Genomic DNA, 24,186 nt, shown 5'->3' with positions numbered 1-24,186 from the left:
TATTAGTGTTCGGATCAAGGGAACTGAGTCATGCATCTATGGTTTCAAACAACTCCTATAATGTAAATGCACATACATACAAATGAAGGCATGCGCAAGTTTAGTAACATTGGGTTATGCTCCGGGGCTTGCCTTCGAGCGGGGTGAAAGCGAACAGGTCTTCGGCGCTCTCGGCTTCAGCTCCTGCAGGCGGCAGCTCGACTACAGCTCCGTCTTCTTGCACTGGGTGCAGCTCGTACGTGCCATCGGCGAGGTTTAGCTCTACACGGAATGCAAATGCAAGGGTTAAAACACTTAGACAGTTATTTCAACAACACTTGCAAGAGGTAGCCCCAAAACTGTAGCAAAACTACAGGAAAGGTGTGAAATCCCATTTTATTGGATTCTACTCAGGAAGAGGATTCTAACCCAAGTGATTTCACACTTTTCGGATTTTTCCTCGATTTAAGATGAATTTCTCAAGCCTTGGTTGATTTAGAACAAGAACACAGAGTTGGATCGGGAAAAACTTGGGATCTGACCCTTAGACCTAAGGAATAGCTATACCGTGGTCCTCAGACTTAACACAGAGGAGTCCCCAAAATTACACAGATACCCTTGGTCAAAAGAAAAGTCACAGACAAGCCCTCGGGCGAGGCGGACAAGGGTCGCGCGAAACAGATAGGGATCGGGCGAAACGGAGAGGGGTCAGGCGAGACGGACAAGGGTCGGAAGGAAGCAAGCTCAGGCGGAATGATGAAAGGCGCTAAAGCTTGGGCAGTGGCAAGGTCCGGCGGTGCTTCTTGTGGACAACAAGTAAGCTCTAGCTCAGCGCGGAGGAAGGCGAAACGGCTGGCGGGGTGTTGGGCGGAAAGGGGAGCTCCACAGAAAGCTTATGCGGTAGCGCTTGAGCACGAAATAGAGGGCGGTGCGGCAGGGCAACGATGGCGAAGGGAATTTCGGTAGAGGCTCTGGTACTCCCTTTATAGCTGCTCAGAAGAGGAAGAGTTCGAGCGGCGCGAGGATAAGATTGGGAGAGAAACGAGTGCTCTGCCGTGGCGGCGATTGGTCGACATCTCCATTGGCCAGCGAAGCGGAGCTTCGGGGACAGGATTCTTCGGTCATTGGGCACTGAAGACAGCGCTAGGCAGGCGCGGTTTTGCCAGACGGAAGGATTGGTGGGGTCGAGCGCGGGATCTGGTCGTGTCAAGCGCCGGATTGGGTGCGGCGACTCTGTATCGGCGGACAGGAGGGAGAAGGATGCACTGCAGGCGAGGGCACTGTAAGCGAGGTGACAAGGCGAGCGATGCGACGCTAGCAAGTGCAAGACTAGCGGCTTTGTCGAGGCACGCTACTGGCGAGGCAGGGGAAAAGAGTTGTCACTGCCAGCGCAGTGGTTGGCGAAGGCGGTATCGTTGTGGGGCGCGCGCAGCTGAGGTACGACGGAAAAGCCGGAAGGCGTTAGGGCGCGCGGCCGGGGATCCTGGTGAGGAGATGCGCGCAGGAGGCGAGGCGGACTAGCGCGGCAGCGGCCAATCTTCAGTCGCAATGGCGGCAGGGTGCCTGGCGCGGCCGGTGAGATTTCAGGCGGGACGAGACGGGGCGGAAAATGGCTGCAGGATGCTTCTGCGCGCGATTGGGAAGGAGGCGCGCTAATCCATCGTGTCGCGGCCGGCGACTGGGCGAGGCGGCGCTTGCCGGGGAGGTTACGCCATGCGGCGGAGAGGCTCTGAGACAGGGCGCATGCTCACTCTGGTGCGCTTGGCCCGAGAGATCCATGGGATCTGTTTCTTGGTCCATCTTCCAGTCTCTTGCCCTCCCAATTTTCGAACTGCACCACTTGGACTCCCTTAACAAGAGTTGTAGAACCCAGGCCAAGGCCCAACTCTTGAAATTGGACTGAGTCCAAAAACGCAGTGGACTTGGGGGATCCAAAGCTCCAAAGTTTGGAGGAACACTGGTTTCGGGACTTAGAGAAAAATGGCGGTTTGCTAGTTTCAGGGGTCGGGTCTGATTTGAACTACAGATTTGGGAGCCTTCGGAGACGAATTGGATTAAGGTCCAACTAACAAAGTTGTACTAGGGAATTCGTTCTCCAACTTCCATAAAGAAATTTCTGGACGTTCAGCTCAACTTGCCAAAGATGAGTCCGCCCTAAGGTGTGAGATCAGACTGATTTCCCAGACTTAGCCATAATGGCTAAAGGAGTTTGAGTTGACCAGAGCAGGGAACTTGTCTTAAGATTAAACTTGGCTAATTTAAATCTAAGTCGTTACAGTGTGAGTTCGGTTGGCCTGAGAGTCGTCCCGTGCTCGGTCCCCTCGGTCTTCCTTTTATAGCGCAAGGAAGAGATGGGAGTTACAGTTGAGCCAGGAGCCAGGAGAAGTGTGGCGGAACCGCCCAACTTAAACTGGTTTAAATGCGCCTAATCGCTGTCGATACAGCAATTATCCGAAACGCACTTAAAACAGTATAAGTCTGGTCGTCCGTCGAGTGTCCCTAGGACTCCTCGAATGATCCACGTCACGTCTCATAGCCATACACCAGGATTGTTTCCGCGATGGGAAAGCATCAACAAATATTACATTTTTACATACATACACGAGGTACGAGTTATTACAAGACATAGTTTGAAATAAACTTAATAGTGCAGGTTAGACATAGGTTCTAGGAATTAAACATAAACGGGTTAAGATGGGAGATGAGCATTCAAGATTTCTTCTAAGGGTATTGCGAGACTCGTAACAATACCCTAGTTTTTCGGGGCTTCCTCCTCGGTGGATTCCTGCGGTGCCTCTGAAAACAGCCACAAGGGATAACCCTGAGTATGCGGTACTCAGCAAGGCTTACCCGACTAACCAATATAATAGTTTTTCCTGGAACTATATGATAGCTTTTTTGTTGTACTGGCTGACACACTTTTGCCCAAAGAGCTTACTAAAAGTGAGACCTTAACTTTATCTTTTATTTCGATTAAGTTATTACCTAACCATTCTAAATGATGATAAAAGAATATTTGTAAACAACAAGGTATTAAGTCATACACCAAAACATTAGTGGAAAGGTATTGCATTCATGAATTCATACTACGATGCTCAACAGTGATCAAGTGCATTCATAACCGAGAATTGCGGCGATCCGGATCAAATTACATCCTGCAGGAGAGTACCCTGACCACCAGTTATATACGACTGTCCAGGTCGTACGTAACGACCTTTCGATTAGCAAATCCAATGATTGGGAATAAGACTACCCGGACCTAGGGACGCACCCCCACATGGACCCCACGTCTGGCCTGATCACCATGTGAGTTTTCAGGCTACGCCCCTGCCAATCTCCAGCACGTCAAGCATGGGTACGAAGTATTCCCGATCAAAGGGTTTACTAACCTACTGGGCTTTACTGGTCCCATACCCAGTAAGTGATCAGATGTCTTTCACTTGATCAAAGGTTAAGACAACGATCGGGCCTTAACCAAATTAATCTAGCAGACAGAACTACATCTCTAGCTTCTGTCCACTTTTTAACCTTCCAGCTACCTTTCCATACTTAGCATGTATGACCCAACATTTCACCTTAAGGTTCGGTAAACAAGTTACTTAGGCAACTAAGCATTTCTAAATTTGGGTTACTTACTAAATGTTTGAACAAGTGGCAAGGATGTCCTTAAAACAAGGTATGATAATGCACAAGAATGGGTTTCAATCAACTCCTAGACTTAGTGCATTCATATAGCAAATAACCGATAATTGAACACATGAAATAATGACTCCAAAATAAATAGGTATAATGCACCGGGGCTTGCCTTGTTCTATAAAAAAGTTAGCACTGTCTGAAGGATTGGCCTCGCAGGGGACCAACTCAATGATCTCTTCGAACTCCGGAGATCCTTCTGAAAATTCCGAGAAATCCCCTTCCGGTGCTTCGGTGTCTATGATATATGCAGGGGTTAGTGATGCAACTTTTGAATACAAGACTATACAACTTTCCTTCATGATAAAGTTGCAAGCCAACAAGGGACTATACAATTTATCATGATAAAGTTGTAAGCCAACACACAAAAACCGAAAAGATTAACCCATCATTTTTATATCCTTTACTAACCTTACCTAAGGCTCTTTCTTTTATTTTCAAAAAACGTTATAATTATTTTCTAGTCTTGAAACCTAATTTCCTATGAGTTAACAATAATTTGTGATTATGAAAATGTTATTCCATATTTTATGCATTTAACAAAGATTAGGTATTTATTTAAATACCTTAAAGAAAAGGCATTAAACAAATACCTAAATTTTTATTATTTTCCTAGGGTATAAAAATTTTAATGCATAAAGGAAAATAAAACAATCCTAACAAAATTGGTTTCACTAATTTTGGACATCCCTAGAAATTTCTATGATTTAAATGGTGATAATCGGATTTAATCTATTATTCTACCAAAGGAAATCTAAGATTTTCCCGAAAAACCCCCGGCCTACTTTTCTCATGCACCCCCTTCCTACCCCCTCTCTTGCGCGCTGGGCCCAAGGCTCGGACCCACCCCCTTCTCCTATTCACTCTACCCGCCGGCCTCTTTCTCCCTTACTAGGCTCACTGGGCCGTTTTTCTTTTTCTTTTCCAAACCTTAACCCGGCACCGGCCCACTGGCCCACTGCTTCTTTTCCTCCTCCCGCGTAACTTCTGGCCCGCCTCCCTGGCCTACCGGCCTGTCGGGACCTCATGGGCCCCCGGCCTTCCAAGACGGCCCGAAGACCTCGTACCGGCTCCTGGGCCTACGGATCTCCAGCCCACCCGACACCTTTGCCCGGCCGGCCTCCTTCCTCCCCTTTCTCCTCTAACGCGTAGGCCCGCGAACACCAGAGCCTTCTTCCTCCTCGCACCAAAACCCAAGCGTGACAGGGGGCGGTGCGGCTCGCCGGCCGGCACCCTACCGGTGACGGGGCTAGGCCGGGGAAGCATCCCCATGCCCTAGCGCACCCGTGCGCGGCGGTAGCTCCCCGGGAGGTGGCCGGAGACATTGTCTCCACGGCGGCACCTACGACCGGCCGTGACTAAGCACGACGACGGCTCGGCCTACCTCGTTCACTACCCCTACGGCTTCCTAGTACCCCAAGGACTCACCTACGACTATCCACATGGGAAGAGAACAACGGCAAGGAGGTGCTCACCGTGAGCAGGAGGTGCGACGGTGGCGGACGGAAACGACGGCGGTGTAGGGCACGCCGGCGGATAGGCTGGGCAACAAGTTGCTAGGGTTGTTGGTGGGGTGTGGGTGGAGGTGTGGACGGAAGGAATCGACAAGAGCTGCAATGTGGTGGAGGAATTTTGCTCGGCGGCGGCGGTGTGACAGAGAGGGTGGCGGCGGTAAAAAGAACAGGCGGTAAAGAGCGGCGGCGAGAGCGGTAGTTATTCGAAGAACTTACCACGCGCATGGGCGACACCGTGGCCTAGTCGTAGACTCGCGTGGCGCGGAGGTGGCCTAGCTATTGAGCTGGACAGCGGGCAGAAGCACCGACGGCGACACGTCGTGCGCTACTCTGCTCCTCACTCCCCTTTGCTTTCCTTCGTCAGAACATTCAGATCCTCTCCGTGGTCGATTTTGAATCCAACGGTCCTAAGGTCCTTTAAGCAATGTTGCAGATAATCTCGAGCTCTTCAAATTTTATTTTGACTCTTACCCGAGATAAACATCCTAACACAATCAAATTTTGAATTCTTTTCTCAGTTTAACTGAATTCCTTTGAATACCCCATCAGTTCGACAGTCACTGAATCAGAGTCATTTACTCATCTTTGAAAATACTTTCAGTGGCCTAAGTCCCTTCTTTTTAATCCAACTACTGACCAATCATACTCTACAACCATCAGGGATTTCATTTTGCCCATAACCATCTATGCTTCTTGTACCACATTCTCCTGAATTCGGCTCCAAACATAGGCACTCATCATTGTTTTCAGACTTAGAAAAATGACAGCTTCTGTGACTCAGCCGAAAATGGCAAAGTGCCAACTTTAGGCCCTAATTTAAATTTGTCCCCTTTGTAGTTCTTGATCAACAACACCCTGGTATTCTTGTCCAAAGTCCATACTTGAATATTGTATAGTTTCCTTGATGCATTTATTTGGAAAATTTGGCAGAAATCAATTTCCAAAATGTACACTTGTGCTGTTTTTCTGAAAATGCTATTGTCGGACAGTGAACAGTACACTTCGGTTTCTGATTTTTCCTTTGCTTTTCTTGAGATGTTTAAGACTAGGTTTTTGTCTCCAATCTTGATCTCCAAGTTCTAAACACTCTTATCCTTCCATTCCATATTTTTACCCAATTTTTCTGAATTTCGAATTCAAAATTCAAATTCCGGTCAAATTTGAGTCGAATTTGACTTTTAGTCAATTTCTTCTCTTTTTCTCCATGATTCACCTTTAACTTTTCTTAATCACCTTTGATGACTCAAAACACCAGGTGTTACAAGAAGTAAAAGAGATAAGCAAGTAAAGAAAGCAAAGCACAGGGGGAAGGACCGAGTCTCTAGGGTCGTCGCCTTCCCTTCCGGTCTATGTCTCCTGTCAGCGTGGCCGTCGGAGGGGGGCGGCTGTTGTTTGGCCCTGTTGACGGCCCTCCGGTCGACCGTCGTTGCCGCGCGTGTGGGACGTGGATGGCGTCCGACCGTTGTAGCCATGCATGATGATGATGATGTCCGGGCGTCGCAGCTATGCACGTCGTGGAGGACAGACGACTTATGTAGCCTTGCGTGTTGACCGGGAGGCGCGGCCAACATGTCTCTATCGCCGGACCGAGCGTGAAACCGGGCAGCGCTCCCTCGTGTGCTGGGGAGCATGGGTAATGAGTGCCCTATGGCGAACAGGGGAGGCTATGGATTAGGACGGTGCCGCTGTAGCCTGTGAGGTCGTGGCTACAGTGTACCGCCCGAATACTGTGGCGAGTCACGTCGAGGAGCACGGGCGCCTTTTTGCGTGCCAGAGCTGCACCGTATTTATGGCGAGGTTGGTGGGGGCCCACGATATCTGCGCCCTCATCTGCGGATCTGCGCTCATCCTCGGGCGAGGCGAACCTCTGTCTGGTGGGCCCGGATGCGTCCGACCCCCTGCGCTCGGGGTCGGGCGAGGCGGAACCTTGCGGTGAGGGGTTGGGCGTATCGAACCCTAGGACCGTGGGTCGGGCGAGGCGGAACCTTGCGGTGAGGGGTCGGGCGTATCCGACCCTAGGACCATGGGTCGGGCGAGGCGAAATGGAATACTCCCTGTCCATGCCGAGTCAGCGGAGGTCACTATCCTTGCAAGTGTGCCCGGGCCCTTATGACCGTTGTTTAAGGAGCATAAGGAGGTCATTAATATTTCCCCCCAACAAGATGCGAAACTTGAGCTCCAACAGTCCTCATTAGATACTCTTGAAATCTTGGCCAAGGATCCACACATTTCCAAAAACTTTCTCACCCTTTCCCGGAAAAATTCACTTCCATATTCTGTCATTACCAAAGATGGGAAAGGGGGAATCCAATCGGAGGCAAAAACCTCCCAGGCCGATCAGCCTGGGGGCTACTGGGCCGATCGGCCCATGGAGTTTTCAGCCCCTCTGCCTCCCAACTTTTCGTAGCAGCGCGTACGTCTAAAAATACACCTAATTTTTCGAGTCCCACACAAAAAATCGAAAGAAAATAATAGAATTTAAGATAGAGTATGTACAAGGTACCTATTTTAGTGTCGTTAGGCTTGACGTGGCCGTTCTTCCTCTATGGTGTAAACGTCAACATAATTGATAGGCATGATGTCAGTTTCCAAGAATACCTTTAGTCGTTGTCCATTCATAATATATTGATCTCCTTTGACATCCATGATTGTCACTACTCCAGTAGGTGATACAGAATGAACCACGTATGGTCTATCCCACTTGCTCATCAATTTTCCTTTACCGAAGAGTTTGAACCTAGAGTTGAACAGTAGCACTTTGTCTCCTTCTTCGAATTCTTTCTTGTGAAGCCTTTTATCAAACCACCTCTTTATTATCTTCTTATAAATGCTTGCACTGTGGTAAGCTTTAAGCCTCATCTCTTCCAATTCACTGATCCGAATTCTTCTTTTTACTCTTGCAGCATCAACAACAAGATTCATCTCCTTTATAGCCTAATAGGCTTTATGTTCGAGTTCAATGGGAAGGTGAAATGTTTTTTCATAGACGAATTGATATGGGGTCATACCTATAGTTGTTTTGTGAGCCATCCTGTATGCCCTTAATGCTCCATCTAGCTTCTTTGACCAATCCTTACCTCCTTTGATTATCGTCTTCTTCAAGATATCCTTCAGCTGTTTATTAGAAGTTTTCACTTGTCCATTTGTTTGGGGATGATAGGCTGTAGATACTCTATGTTCGATCCCCAATTTTGGTAGACATTTGCCCAAATCTTTTCCCGTGAAATGTGATCCTCCATCGCTGATCAAGATTCTTGGCACTCCATACTTGGAAAATATTATAGTCTTGATGATATGAATTGATTCTTCCATTGACGCCTTCCGACATGGAATAACTTCTACCCATTTAGGCACGTAATCAACCATGACCAAGATGTGCTTAAATCCGTGTGAGTTTAAGAATGGTCCCATGAAATCTATACCCCAAACATCAAATAAATCCACCTGCAAATTATAGTTCAACGACATAGAATTTCTAGCTAAAATATTTCCTATTTCTTTGGACTTCCGAACAAGTAGCAACGAATCTCTTTGCATCTTCATGCATCTCTGGCCAATAAAATCCACTTGCCCAGACTTTTGCTTGAGTTCTGAAGTGTCCATAATGTCCTCCATATTCTGATGAATGACATTTTTGAAGTACCGCTTTCCTTTCTTCTCTTGGGATGCATCTTCTTAATACTCCATCTGCTCCATATCTATATAGGTAAGGTGCTTTCAGCAACCACTTTTCTCCTTTCATTCCTTTGTAAGTGATTTAAGGGAGCTCTTATTATTGCTCTAATAATGTCATCCATCCAAGTATCCTTGTCGAGGATTCTATACAGATGACCATCCCTCATTTGATCTTCAATAGGTTCTTTTCCATCGTCTTGTTGATACATTCTCAACAAGTGGTCAGCCACCACATTTTTCGATCCCTTTTTATCTCTGATCTCCACATCAAATTCTTGTAGCAGCAATATCCAACGAATCAAACGTAGTTTAGTATCTTTCTTAGACAAAAGATATTTAATCGCAGCATGATCAGTGTACCCAATCACTTTGGAGTTCACGATATAAGATCTGAATTTTTCAAAAGTGAATGATGCCGCTAGTAATTCTTTCTCCGTGGTTGCATAATTTATTTGAGCCTCATTTAAAGTCTTGCTAGGATAGTAAATTGTGTGTACCTTCCCTTCTTTTCTTTGTCCAAGAACTACTCCAACAGCATAATCACTTGCATCGCACATTATTTCAAAAGGTAGATTCCAATCTAGAGGTTGAATGATGGGTGCGCTGATAAGTGATTGCTTTAAAGTTCTTAAAGCTTGGAAACAGTCTTCATCAAACTCGAAATTCACATCTTTTTGCAGGAGCTGTGTCAATGGCTTGGTGATCTTTGAAAAATCCTTAATGAATCTCCTGTAAAATCCAGCACGTCCGAGAAAGCTTCTCAATGACTTGGTGTCTGTAGGAGGAGGCAACTTTTCCACAGTTTCAATCTTTGCTTTATCAACTTCTATCCCTCTTTCTGAGGTGACATGCCTAAGTACTATTCCTTGTTTCACCATAAAGTGGCACTTTTCCCAGTTTAGGACTAGATCAACTTCTCCACATCATTCAAGAACTTTATCAAGATTTTCCAAACAGTTCGAAACTTGTACCATGAATTGAAAAATCATCCATTAATACCTCCATAATATCTTCAATGAAATCCGAGAATATAGCCATCATGCAATATTGTAAAGATGCAGGTGCGTTGCACAACCCGAAAGGCATTCTTCTATTAGCGAAAGTTCTGTATGGACAAGTGAATGTTGTCTTATGCTGATCGTCTGGGTGTATAGGAATCTGAAAGAACCCAGAATATCCATCAAGATAGCAGAAGTGAGAGTGCTTTGCTAACCTTTCGAGCATTTCATCGATGAAAGGCAAAGGGAAATCATCCTCCCTAGTTGCCTTGTTCAGCTTTCGATAGTCAATGCACATCCTCCACCCTATTACTATCCTTTGAGGAATCAGCTCATTCTTCTCATTTGTCACAACAGTAAGTCTTCCTTTTTTTGGTACGCAATGCACGGGGCTCACCCATTAATTGTGTGGTACTAGATAAATAATCCCAGCATTAAGCAATTTGATCACCTCCTTCTTTATTACATCGCGCATGGCATGGCTTAGTCTTCTCTGGACTTCCACAACTGGCTTTTGTTGTTCTTCTAATTATATCCGATGAGTGTAGAAGGCTGGATTGATCCCTTTTAAGTCCTTGATCATGTACCCAATCACTTTTTGATGCTTTCTCAATAAATTCAGCAACTTCTCAGTTTCTTTTTCACTTAACTCATTGCTAACAATGACTGGATACGTCTTGTTATTCCCCAAATATTCATATTTTAATCTCTTGGGTGATGGCTTATGCTCAACATCTGGTGCTTCTGGTTCTTGTTGCACCAATTCTCCAATATCTTCAAATTTTCCTTCTTCGAGAGTTCCATATTGAGGTGACAATGCATCAATTGCTTCTCCCAATTCGTTATCCTTGTCATCCTCATTATTTTCCATCACCCTTAGTAGAGCATCCTTGAAATTTTTAGCAAAGCACAAACTTTCTACCTCCTCGTTATCAGGAGATAGATGCAAATTCTTCCTAGATGTAGGCAGAAAATCGTAAGTGTATTTAGCACCATCAAGATTAATTGTTACTTTGCCTTCTCCCGCATCAAGCACAACATTTACCAACATAATAAAGGGTCTACCAAGGATTAAATCATCATGTTTATCATGGCAAGCATCAATTACAAAGAAATCAGTTGGTATAGATTTATTTGAGATGTTAACTTTTAGATCTCTAAGCACACCCAAAGGTTCGGTTGGTCTACCATCTCCCATGATCAATTTAATCGGTATTGGAGCAAGTTGCAAAGTCTTACTGAAAAGTTTATCATAAAGTTTTGAAGATATGAAACTTACATGTGCTCCAATATCGCAGAGTGCCTTTTCGATAATCTTCCCATTGATCATGCAGTCGATATGCGATGTAGGCAAATGTGCTCCTTCATCTTGATTAGTATCAATCGCGTATATCTGCACTAGACTGGCGGACGATGATGCTTCAGACTTTACTCCCATGACTCTCTTTACTTTAGCAATGTATTCTAGGTCTACTTCTTCTTTGCTGAAAAGTTTTTGAATAGTTTCTCCAGTTGTTTCCTTATCAAGTACATACCCAATGTGTCTCTCTGGTGGAAAATCTGTCTCTATGGCGCTGGTTGACCCCTTTTGATTTGGATATGGCCGATATTTATCAAATATCTCGCTGAAATCGATAGGAATCCAATCCATTTGTTCAAACTCCCGTAGGAGTCTTGCACTCACCAAGCTTCGAGCTTCTGATGTTTCTGATTTGTCATCTTCGATGCACCGGGTAGGTTCCTCCTTAGTGTGTGCTGGTTCTTCTTCTTTTTACACCACAAGTTCTTCCTTCTCAGCCTTCTGGAGTTCTTTTCTGAAAATTCCAGCAAGTATAGGTCCTTGATTTCCTTGCTCTTGTGCCCCAGATTGATAGTTATCCCATTCTCTGTTTATGGTTGCTCCTCTGCTGATTTTCTATAGAAGTTGTGCAGCATCCCTGAGTGTTTTTTCCATAAGGTCTCCTCCTGCACACATTTGAATAAACTCCCGGCATTTTTTGGGTTAGTGAAAAATAAAATGTGTGCAACAACACATCAGCTGAGAATCCAAGCTTAGATCCTTGTTCGAGTAGTCTGTTGAATCTGTGCCAAGCTTGATCTATTCCTTCATCTTCTCCTTACACAAACATGATCACTTCCTTCTGACGGTTCTGAAGTTTGCTCACAAAGAAAAATCTCCCACAAAACTTTATCATTAGTGTCTCACAATTCCCCTTCGCATCGAAAGAAGCTTTTGCATACCACGTTTTGCTTCACCTGCAAGTAAAAACAGAAATAGATTCCACCTGAACCAAGCTGGTGGAATTCCTTCTTCTTGTAGTGTGTTGCACAGCATCGTGAATCACTCAATGAGTCTATATGAATTATTAGTCTTCACTCCTTGGAAAGGAATTCTTCCAACCATGTCAATTATTCCTTTATCCAAGATGTACTCCTTGGCTGCAAGCACTAAGTCGGATTTGTGCATGTTGAATTGATTAGTTAATGGAAGTACATAATCCCTCAGTGACTTTTCTCCTTCCTCCTTGTAGTGATTGATCAAAGCCCTCTGGACACTAAAAATAAAATCAAAGGTTTTCGTTTCTAGAGAAAAAGTTAGATGTTAGAGGTTAACAAAAATTAATACAAAGTTAAACGTAGCAAAACTGACTTGTTCCCCAGCAACGGTGCTAGAAAAGCTTGTTGACGGCAGTTACCATACCAATTTGTGAACCGCAAGCGTACGGATCAGCGTTGCCTTCCAATGTCATCCCTACACTTAGTTATACATGACAAGATACATTGCTCTTTCTCAAGTGTTTAGCATTGAAGTTCAAGTTTTGACCGCTTCTTTTTCATTATGGAAGATAGACTAGCAATAAAGAACATGCCAAAAAAAATAAATGCAATGCTCTTCCCCATCCTCAAAGCTACCATATTTCACAAGATCAAGAACCAAGTAAAGATACCAGTAGCTTGTTAACGGCAGTTAGCACGCCAATTTGTGAACCACAAGCGTATGGATCAGTTGTAGCTCTTCCCTTAGAGTAATCCCCCAAGGTATATCAATCCGTGGAACAAGTGGATTTGCACGCTTAACCAAGCACTAATCTATATAACCGAAGATTCTTTGTATAAGATAGGAATAAACTAACAAAAGAACTAGCGATCTAGATTAAAGCAGATAGACAGTATGGATGTAAACAAGATAGATATAATGCTTGTCCTAGGGATCTAGGATCACTTGTAGATGTAATCGCTATGCATGAAAGAACTAAATCTAAGTGTTATCATGAGTGGACGTGAACCATGCCCAACACTTTCCCTCTCGCACGTTGTCACTACACGAGGGCACTCAATTATTGAACGATAAGAACACAGCATGATGATCGTTCTAGGTAAGTAAATAAGCAACCCAAAGTAGCGCTGGCCAGCTATTACATGAAAGAGCATAATCAAGATATGATAGATAACAAACAAATCTTAAACAAGAGGTTCAACGATTATAAATTAAGATCTCCATACAACCCCGAGGACAAACAGAGACTTTACCCCATGATCTTACACATGTTGACAAAATTCTAGGTAAAGATCGCCCTGTAGGTCAACTAGACCAAAGACAACGATGAATGGGGGCAGGAAAGCTCCAGGCCAATCGACTTGGGCATCTCCAAGCCGATCGGCTTGGGAGGTTTCTCCCTCCTCTGGTGCTCCGCTTCGCGTGGCTTCTTGTAGATCCAATCTTCTCTCAGTTTTTCCTTCTTGTGGTGGCGGTGGATTGTGTTTACGTGGTGTTTTCTCCTCTCCCTCTAACTCTTCTTCCTTGAAGTCTATGAGGGGGTATTTATAGTCTCCCATAGGCGGCGGCTCTGGGTCTATGTCGGTGAAAAAAACCCTAGAGATCATCGTAGACTTCACACTGAAGAAATGGAAGGTCGACCGGGCCCTAGAATGGTCCAGGACGATCGGCCCAGAGGGTCCCAGGCCAATCGGCCTGGACCCTTCATGTCCCTTCTAGTCCTCTCCTTCCTCATGCTGGCTTCCCTCGACAACCCATGTCCAAATATCCATTAAGCTCTTTATACAAACCACCTTGATTATGTCGTATTTCCTGCCAAAATACAATATGTTATAAAATACAACACATATGTAATAATAGGGTTATTTCAGGTGCCAAGTGGCGGGTTAGTATAAAAATAAGCATGAAAACACTGGTTAACTAGCACTATAAGTGTGTCAATAACGAGCGTCAACATAGCTGCCGCTATACTGCACAATATTATCCGATCACTCAAGGAGGATGAGGAATGGTTAGATAATCAGCCAGATAATATTCCTCCACAAAAGTTTGTCGATCTACCGGATGGTGATCAAGGCAATAATTTGAGAGACATGATAGCACTACAAATGTGAATTGATTACCAATAGAATAGAAGTTAGTGGTACATTTTAATATGTTTGATGTTTTGTGGGTTGGTTGTAATAACTTGAACCTATTATGAATTTATTTATGAATAAATTGTGCTCCCGTTGTGAATGTTTTATGAATAAATTAAGCTCATGTTGTGAATGTTTTATGATAAATTAATACTGCAATTTTTTCTTCCTTAGCAATCTGATAATGCTATTTGTCTCACTTCCTGAAAAGTTTGCTTAGTAGGTACAGATGCATGTAAATTCATAGATACTACAGTATTTTCTTCCATAGCAATCTTTTTTTTCACTAGAAATTTACTAGAAGTAGCAGTACATGAGTATTTTCTGATTGATAATGCTATTGATCTCACTTCCAAAAAATTCATAGATAGAGCTAACTGAGGCAAAAGTTAGGCAAAAGTTAGGGATTCAGCTAGTTATCTAACTAGCTTTGTTTCAGTTACTGCAAAAGTCAAGGTGTCCGCTTGAAATAGGAGTATTAGGGGTAATAGTGGTAGCTTAACTGAGGCAAGAATATCAGAGGTAAAAATAGAGAAACATCTGGCATACATGTTGCTGTATCGTTAACACATAACTGTTTTTAACACATAATAGTTTTTCAACTGTCTTTAAATGTCAGCTGTCATTATTTTGCACTCGTTGTATGTTAAATAAAGAGTCACAAATATAGGACCAGTACGTTGATCAGTTATTGTTGATAAGTTCCAGAGCTTACGTCTAATTGGTTGCACTATCTTACTGATCAATTGTATATAAGATACTGATCAATTGTTTTGTTGAGAAGTCCCAGTACTTAAGTCTAATGAGTTGCATTATCTTACTTCAGCATGACAAGTGTGGTAAATTAGTAGAACTACATACTATTGTTTGCTTGGATTTTTTTTTTCATTTGGAGAACCTGTTTTCTTGGATCTAGTAGTGTGGTCACCGGATGGCTCACTGCAAGACTACATTTAGTTGTTTTTATACAGTCGTTTAGTCATTTTTAGAACATATTGTTGAACCTTCAATTTTCAAGATTGTTTAAAGCCACACCTTTTACAATCTGATAAGCTTGATACATTTTCAGGGAAGCAGATGAGTCGATGATCAAGAAACATTGCACTGTACAAAGTATTTGTTGGTTTAGAACTTTAGATGTTTCTCTTACTCTTTTGAGAGGATGGAAGATTCTTTCCTAAGTTATGATTTTGGATAGATTTTGTAATGCTCATCAGCAAAAATCTATTGCCCTGTCGTGCTTAGTATTGTGGGACTCTAAGTTGTTTCAAAATCATAAGTTCGAGTCTCTTTGCCATGAAGCAAACCTGATGTCCCTTAGAAATATGAAAGTTAAACTATTTCTTAGACCAACCCATCCAAGGAGATACATTAACTTTGAAAGATACTTCGTTAGAGTCACTCTTCAAATTTCTAATTCTAGAGTTTTCCAAACTTCACCATGAATATGTTGCATAATAAATATCATTGATATTCCTAGGTTTGGAAGGATATTCAAGTACGTGTTCCTTATCCACTCTTAACAATTTGCTACTAACCATAGCCCAAAAAATGGTCATGCCTCCATTCTACTTTGTGTGTAAATTTTTATTACTGCACTACTACAATCTAACCTCATATTCCATAAAGCAAGTATATATATGAAAACAATCAATTTCCTTTTATATGGATACTCACTTGAAGAAAAAATCTCATCATGATTGTTAAATTAGACTCTAACTCACTCAAAAAAAAATTAATCCAATATATCAAATAGTTTGGTAGTTGTTGCAAAACTAGGAAAGTTTAGGTCATCGCAAGAGAACCAATGTGAGACGAATTTTGAGGGGAATATTGAAATTGGTGTGAAAATATATTAGAAATTATTGGTTTATTTGTTAAGAGCTTTTATTTTAGTTTTATGCTAAATATTTTTTTAAGAGAAACAAAAGATAGTTTGATCTCCAGTTTTATAAAATGATGAGTGGTGACAAGTACACAAAGACAAGATAAAAATGACATGTAGAATAAAGATAATAATGCCACTAATAACTAGGCCACGAACAAAATTACTACATCCGAAAACAATGCTTTTACTTGATATTTTAAATGCATGCATGGCCATCCTATTATCATGGAATGGAGAGTATCAGCATATATACGAAATATATCTTGTAAATTGATTTTTTAGTCCAAAGAGAAAAATACATGTTCTAATAAAGAGATCAACTCAAACTCAAAATTACACTTAAGAAGTAGTAACCAACGAGTGCAAATTAATTCGGCATAAAATATTTTAGTTAATGCAAGATTTTTATTTTATTAAAATTTGCCCCTAAATGAATACATATGATGCATCATTAATAAACATGTCAAGAATTAATGAGTGTGATGCTTGAAATGTAATGATTGAATGCTTTTACTGATGTTTAAGTTAAAGTAAAAGTATAGTGTTATAAATATACACGCATGTGTATGCTATTTGAGTGATTTGTGATGGTTGTCGATCCGTGGAGGTAATCCAATCGACACCTCCAAGGTATCTACACGTGCGGGAAGGAAGCATCACAAGCCGGACTGCTAGGTCCACGAGTTGCAACAAAAGCAAGGGCGTGGGAGAGGGCGCGGCTGTGGTTAGGCCAAAAAGGGGTCAAACCCTAGGGCGCCCCCCCCCCAATATATAGGGGTTCCTAACGGGCCTCTGAGTCCGAGGCTCATTAGTACTCCTAAACCTGGTCCAATTCAAATCACATTCGAATTGGGCTTCTAGCCCTTTAAGTGTGTGACCCTATAGATTCATATACGTATAGACATGGCCCGAGTACTCCTACTCGGCCAATAGTTAGTAGCGGCCTCTAGCAAGACATGCTAACTCCTATAAGCATACGAAGATCATATCAGACAAACCATCACAACATCACGTACATGCTATTGCCTTTGCCTCACAATATTTGGTCTAGCTCCAAGACGACCACTCTTTCTCGATACTATGATTCGGAATCCCTTCTAGGTTAACTCTTAACCTCACGTAGCATGGCCATGCATTTCCGGATCCGATCACTCGAGGGGGTCAGAGATATCTCTCTCAAATAGAGAGGGGCAAATTACATCTTGACTGACCATGCCTCACAGCATGCTTCTTGACAAACCCGAAAGCTATCTTTATAACTACCCAGTTACGGTGTAGCGTTTGATAGCCCCTAAGTAAGTCAATCCACATCTTGAGTATATGCGACAATCTCAGATCTAAGGATAAAGCGTACACGTTGTGTAAAGAGAGAACTATGTAACTCGCGTTGGGTCAGTCCTAGCACATGTCTCTACGCGTGCTTACATTATTAGTTTGACATCTCTATGTCCATGACTTGTGAAACATAGTCATCAACTAATACATGTGCTAGTCTAATATTCATGTGTGTCCTCACATGAACTCCGACTACGGACAACTTTTAGAATAACCATACAACTAAAGAGTTTGACCCACAATTCATATAATTGCAAATCAATTCAATTCGCCTTTAATGGATATTCAAGGAACACAATATAAAAATATGAATACGATGGAATATCATCATCTCTATGATTATCTCTAGGGCATACATCCAACAGTTACAACATAGAATAAAACTAGTTATGCTCAACCCTCATGGTCTAACCTTGCTACATGTTGTCATCCGGATCAGCTGAGCAGGACGAGTTTTACAAATATTAATGTTAAATGGTTAAGTTGCTCATAAAAGCTGGCGCGGTCGATGCTAATTATAAACAAGAAATGTTTTTCCTTATGATATATGAAAAAAATCAATTAACTAGAAAACTATGCTTACTAACATGCATTGTGTATTTTTTTTCTCGTCTCAATTCTGAAGTGAACTCTAGTTTGTGAAGGCACTACCTATTTTTTCCTCCAATTATGCACTATGCATCATTGTATTGCTTGTTACAATCAACATATATGATTTGCTTATGTCATATTGTTGGCGAACAAATTGATGCCATCCGTGTAGTATGTTTGGATATGTGTTATTACATAATGTAGAAAATCTGCATCTATTTCATACAAATTATCAATAGAATAGATATTATATTAATAAATAAAAACCACTAATTTGGCTGATGATGCAGTGATCTAATCGGTTCAACCTCTACTTTGTCTTGTCACCTATAGTTTAGAGATCTAGATGTGTATTTTTAAAGTTTAAATACTGTTGGGGAGTTTCAGGACCGTGTACTTTATTCCGGTAATATATTCTTAAATAGTGATGTCGGAAACAATAAACAGCAGATTTTGTTTATGCAAGAGGGTGGACTGTGGAGATAAAGTAAAGATACCATTTGTTGGGTTCTCTAAAACCAGGTTTTACCATGGATATTTCAAGTGGAGTGGTTTTGTTTTATATGTTGGCGGTTGACCTCAAATACGACGGAACTAGGTGCTCAATCTTCCATCAGGCGAAGATAACTTTCGATTTGGTGGAAAAACAACACTCGCGATTTGGCTTCCGATCAGCAAGATCTGAACACCGCAATCGCAGCACTACTTCTTCTCTGGTTATCAACCGTACGCGCCCGATTGACCTCATCACGAAGGCTAATATCTGCATGCAAATCGAAGAATACAAACAAGAACACGGTAGATGCAATCTGAATATTGCTAATAATATGAAGCACATGAGTTGTACTCTCACAAACTAACACACGCACGAAACTGTGTAAAGACGGATTAATCTAAGTAAAATTCATCCTTGTCTTGGGGTTTTCATAGATGCAGCAACATGCTTAACTTTTTTTCAGCAGGTATGCAATCTCTAGTCACCGCAAAGCATTTATTTTCAGAAATTACATTGGCAGTTTTTGGAACATCAGTCAAATCGCAGTTGAATTAGGATTTTCAGGGATTATTTGTGCTCTAAGAAATTAAGCTTGTGTGCATGTGATTAGTATTCGTGCATTAGCAGTACTTAGAACTTTATCATGAAGTGTAAGCCTCCTTTTATTTCTGCATAATTTAGTAGAACTATTCTATATTCTTTTATCTATCACGAAATTTTAACTTGTTCCTCCCGTCTCCCTCTCCTCCCCGGTTTCGACCTCCATCATCTCACCCCCTTCTTCACGAAACAGTATTCCAATTTCCTGAAGCAAGTCCCGATTGCCAATCCTCCCGAATCCCCACGCGATACGAGCGGCCGGAATTTGAGCCACCGGGTACTTCGGACATGGCGGAAACTGATCGCCTGTACCCTCCCATCGAGCCATACGACATGGAGCCCCCGCAGGTCCCCGCCGCCGCCGCCACCGCCGATTCCGACGACGGCGAGGAGAAGTCTAGGGCTTGCGACGGGTTCGTGATGTGGGACGAGGAGCCCGACGCGCCTGACGCCCCTGAAGCGGTAATCGAGTACTCCCTCTTCGATTCATCTGGTACTGAGTATGAGTTCGCCCGCCGGTAGATTGGAATAGCTGCGATATGATTTCTTCCTAGATTGGTGAACTGCGGTTCTGATTACGTAGGCGGTTAGCATTGGTGCACGTGGTGGAAAAGGTGGGAGCTTTCGGGCTTCTGCTTGTTAAATTTGCGCGACGCTGTTGATGTGCTCTGTTGCTGGTTAACGTGTTGTCACGCAGGTGGAGCGTAGTAATTTGCCTTGGTTCTAGATTCGAGTGTTACCATAGGATTGGTGCAAAAAATGCATGTTTGCCGAGTAGTGTTTTACTGTTTTCTATCTGTGTTCAGTACTTTGGTGTATTGGTCTTCTTTTCCCTATGTTTAGAAGCATGTGATGTATGTGCTTACGAATCCATCCATTCCTATGTCCGAACCATGATCAGTGTCTGGACTCCCTCATTACACTTTTATATATCTTCCAAAGTGCCCCTACCTCATTTAGTTTGTCTAAAACTTAAGTCATATTTTCATTAATCAGAAGTTCAATACGAGGAATTAGGAAACCAAAAATTTGATGATGCACCAAGACAAGACTTCAATAGGAGGATTTGGCCAGCCTATACTCTTTCTTAGTATGGACACTTCTAAATTGTCAAAATATAATATAATAGAGTGACTGCTCGGTTGGCTTAGATTGTATATTTTGATTATGCCTCCAAAAGGTTGTGTATATATGTATTTTCACACAGATTATTTATGGTTTCTTGCAAAAACCAGGGCCCCCACATATTTGAGCCAGCAGCAAAGGATCATCTTCCAACAAATTTCAAGGAAGGAAGCCTTGGTGTTGCCAATGCTTATGAGTTCAGCGATGAGATGACAACCATGAAGGAATCCGGAGAAAAAATCTGTGATAGTTTCCCACTTTGTGAGCAAACAGGCATATGGGTACCTGCTTCTGTTCCACCAATGACAAAACATGATCATGAGGAGTGGCAAAAGGGGTTTGGTTATAATAGTAGATGCTTTCCAGAAGAAGAATATCAGTGGGATATTGATGAAGAAAATATGGAGATCACAATGTGGGATGTGCTGTCTGAGATGGTTGTTGCAGGAAAAGATAAAATATTATCTATTGCGTCATTTGATCTTGGGAGGTATGGCATGTCGATGGTTTCAGATTTTTTCCTTGAGGAGGCTTTGAAGGATAAGGCTCAAACACTTGAAGATATCAGTGCTGGCTCTGAACATGCTCTCCTTGAGACAGAACCAACAAAGTGGTTGCCTGATAGTGCTGCCCCTTCTTGCATGCTTTGCGGAGCACGTTTTCATCCAATAATTTGCACTCGCCATCATTGCCGATTTTGTGGTGGGATATTTTGTGGTGGCTGTTCAAAGGGTAGAAGCTTGATGCCCCCGAAGTTCATGACTTCAGATCCTCAAAGGGTCTGTGATGTTTGTGGAGTGCGTCTTGAGTGCATTCAACCTTATTTGATGAATCGATTCAGTCGTGCTTGTCAATTTCCAACTCAAGACTTAACAGACCTGAGCACCTTGAGGTCGTGGATAAACATCCCATGGGCAACCAAAATGGAGTATGAAATATACAAAGCTGCAAATTCCATATATGGCTATTGTAAGGTATTCATATCCTACACTTTTGTGCCTCCTGTTCTTAATTATTTCACTGTTTTTTTCCTAGAAAACATTTGTTCCTGTGTCTCAGATTCTTGAAACACATTTTCTGCTCAACCAGTGGCTCTCCGATGCTATAAGCAGTTCTTAGCTGTCAATTATAAATGTTATAGGCAGTTTTAAATCTTCAGCCCATCTGAAACTATGTAAATAATTTACACTCTACAGGATCCAAAAAAAAATTGTCCCTGTATGAATTATGGTTGAATGATGATTCAAGAGAATCCATTCCAATAGTTATACCCAATCTATAGATTGTGCCATGTCATTCATGTTTCACAAAAAGGAAATTTGGATTGTGGCTTTCATGCTTCCCAAGCATTGGCAAATCATGTTTCTCTACAAACTTGTAGCACAATGCCTAGCTTCTCAATGCACCTGGAATATATGTGACAAGCTATCACTAGGAACGTTTATCCTAGTTGTCACAATGGCTTGGTTGGTCCAAATCTCAAACATTATTTGTTCAGACAGAAAAAGGCTTTGCTCCACCTTAGGACATGAATAAGTGATCTAACCTGTATAACATATCTTGGAAACCGCCTTAGAAATGAACTTTAATGTTTTTCCTGCATTTGCCAATACCATGGTTCAGTGTTGTCTTTACAGTTTTGTTGGTTCCATTTATTAACTAGCCGTATGCTTCTCAGAATCTCAGGATCACAATAAAGTTTAGTCTTTTTTTCCTTTTCTTTTTTGGGTGCATTCTGCCTGTGGGATGTAATCATGAAATGTTCTATGCTTGCAATATTCAGGTGGGAGAGCTAAAAGCTGAGAAGTCGATCCCTGATTCAATTCTCAGAGAAGCAAAAGGGCTTGCAATAATCACTGTGGTAAAGGTTGGAATGATGCTTACATACAAAATTGGTACTGGGCTAGTGGTTTCTCGCAGAGCTGATGGTTCTTGGTCCCCTCCTTCTGCCATCTCTACTTGTGGTCTTGGATATGGAGTTCAGGTGATCATTTCATCAAGTAAGGTTGTGTTTTTGTTATAAATAAGGCCTTCTAACACTTGAAGCATTTGTCCGTATTTTGTACCTTTCAGGCTGGAGGCGAGTTAGCTGACTACATTATTGTTCTTAGGAACACAGATGCCATCAAAACTTTCAGTGGAAATGCACATATGTCAATTGGGGCTGGTATTAGTGCCTCTGCTGGTCATCTTGGACGAGCGGCAGAGGCTGATTTCCGTGCTGGTGATGGTGGTTATGCTGCCTGTTACACATACAGTTGTAGCAAAGGTGTGGTTTAATGAGTTTTCCTTTTTTTAATATTACAATTTGACCACATTGCTGTAGTGAAAGTAATCTCCTAATGTTCCTAATACTAGTCACCAGTCAGTAAAAAAAAATAGACAGGACAAAGTTTATAGAATACAGTTAGTTTAGTCATTAGTGACAAGCTGCCAGTTCCTTGACTGACTCGCATTAATCTCGTATTTCTTGATTGTAAACTCCTTATATCAGTGGAATTAAAAATGTTCCATAAATACAAGTTAAGAATTCCTAATTGCACTAATGTTGTTAATTTCCATCCAGTTCTATCTGTTTACTGGTGAGTTTTTGTCCAAGCAGCACGTTTCTGACAAACAATCAGACCCTATACTTCCGTTTCTGCACTAACAGAATTTGAATATTATAATTGGACTCATTAGTTTCTTCATTTGTGCAAAGTAGTTTGTGACTGTTCTTGACCACATATTTCTATCATTTCTGAAGAGTCCAGTTTTCTACAATCACGTGTAGCGTAGACCAAGATTTTTATTTCTGGAACAAATATGGTTCATAGACCTTCAGCCATGTGGTCACTGTGGTGGCCACATTGGATATTGGTTATGGCAGCTAATATCTGATTCTGCAATGCTTCAACTTCCAGGCAGTTGAATAAAGGTAAACATGATAGTTGTCGCAGGTAGCTGCTTCAAAGTAGGACACCTAGATAATCTAATAAATCAACATATATTGCTGGAGGAACGTTGAATCACACTGTCAGTATAGGCGTATATAGTCAGTGCTACAGTAGAGCAAAGCTGAGCATCATTTGATATGTTCATTCTTTCAGCACTGTTCATACAGGTTTCATCAATTATTGTTGAACGCAGCACAGGTGTTTTCAGTTTTTATTTTGATTGCTAATCTGTATTATTGATTTAAGGATGAATATATCTGTTTAACTCTACTATTGAACTGACATTTTTGTCTCATTAACTTTGCTTTTTTCTTCACCATCTGTTCTTCATTTCTCTGGCAGGTGCCTTCATGGGCTGCGCGTTGAATGGAAGTGTGGTTTCCACTCGAGACTCGGTAAATGCCCGATTTTATGGCGGGCCCATAAAGGCATCAGAAATCCTTCTTGGCTCAATGCCCAGGCCACCTGCTGCCGCCACTCTGTACAAAGCTTTATCCATATTATTTGATAAGATTGAAAAGTAAACCATTGTCTTTAGTTTCTGACACGCAACATAGGCCACCTGGTGAATTGTTTCTGGGTGATCGATTTGCCCTCTTTACCTTATTTCCTAGCTGGTGATGAAGCGAGTGTACACTTGGCCATCCATTGTCACATCAAACAGATGTATTTGGAACCACAAACCACTCTGTAAATGTTGTAAATATGGCTACATTTCGTGAGAAAAGAAAGGGAATCCATTGGTTCAACTGGTGCTGAAGTTTAACTCTGAATCCTCTGCTGCCATCATATTGCTCCTACATTTCTGGAGATGAGATGTTCATGAATCTTCATCTGGACGTTTGAACCAACTTCTTTCAAATGCGCCAGGCCTTTTGGGTACATATATTATATTGTCATTAGTGCTTAAATATCTTCTTCCTCGAGTACTGTTAAAGTG

The 24,186-nt window shown here is 42.2% G+C and overlaps 1 protein-coding gene across 1 annotated transcript; it reads left to right on the top strand.

The window, feature by feature from the left end:
- Positions 1-19,298: 19,298 nt before the first annotated feature.
- Positions 19,299-23,995, top strand: LOC117852268 (uncharacterized). The gene is made up of 5 exons (XM_034734286.2): positions 19,299-19,647; positions 20,421-21,284; positions 22,094-22,294; positions 22,384-22,579; positions 23,589-23,995. Exons 1-5 carry the CDS (start codon positions 19,474-19,476, stop codon positions 23,768-23,770), a joined length of 1,617 nt encoding a protein of 538 aa, XP_034590177.1. The 5' UTR covers positions 19,299-19,473; the 3' UTR covers positions 23,771-23,995.
- The last annotated feature ends 191 nt before the right edge of the window (positions 23,996-24,186 follow it).

The sequence above is a fragment of the Setaria viridis genome, chromosome 4, assembly GCF_005286985.2.
Source record: "Setaria viridis chromosome 4, Setaria_viridis_v4.0, whole genome shotgun sequence".
Taxonomy (NCBI): domain Eukaryota; kingdom Viridiplantae; phylum Streptophyta; class Magnoliopsida; order Poales; family Poaceae; genus Setaria; species Setaria viridis.
The sequence above is the reverse complement of the archived record's forward strand: the minus strand, read 5'-3'. Positions and strand labels throughout refer to the sequence as shown.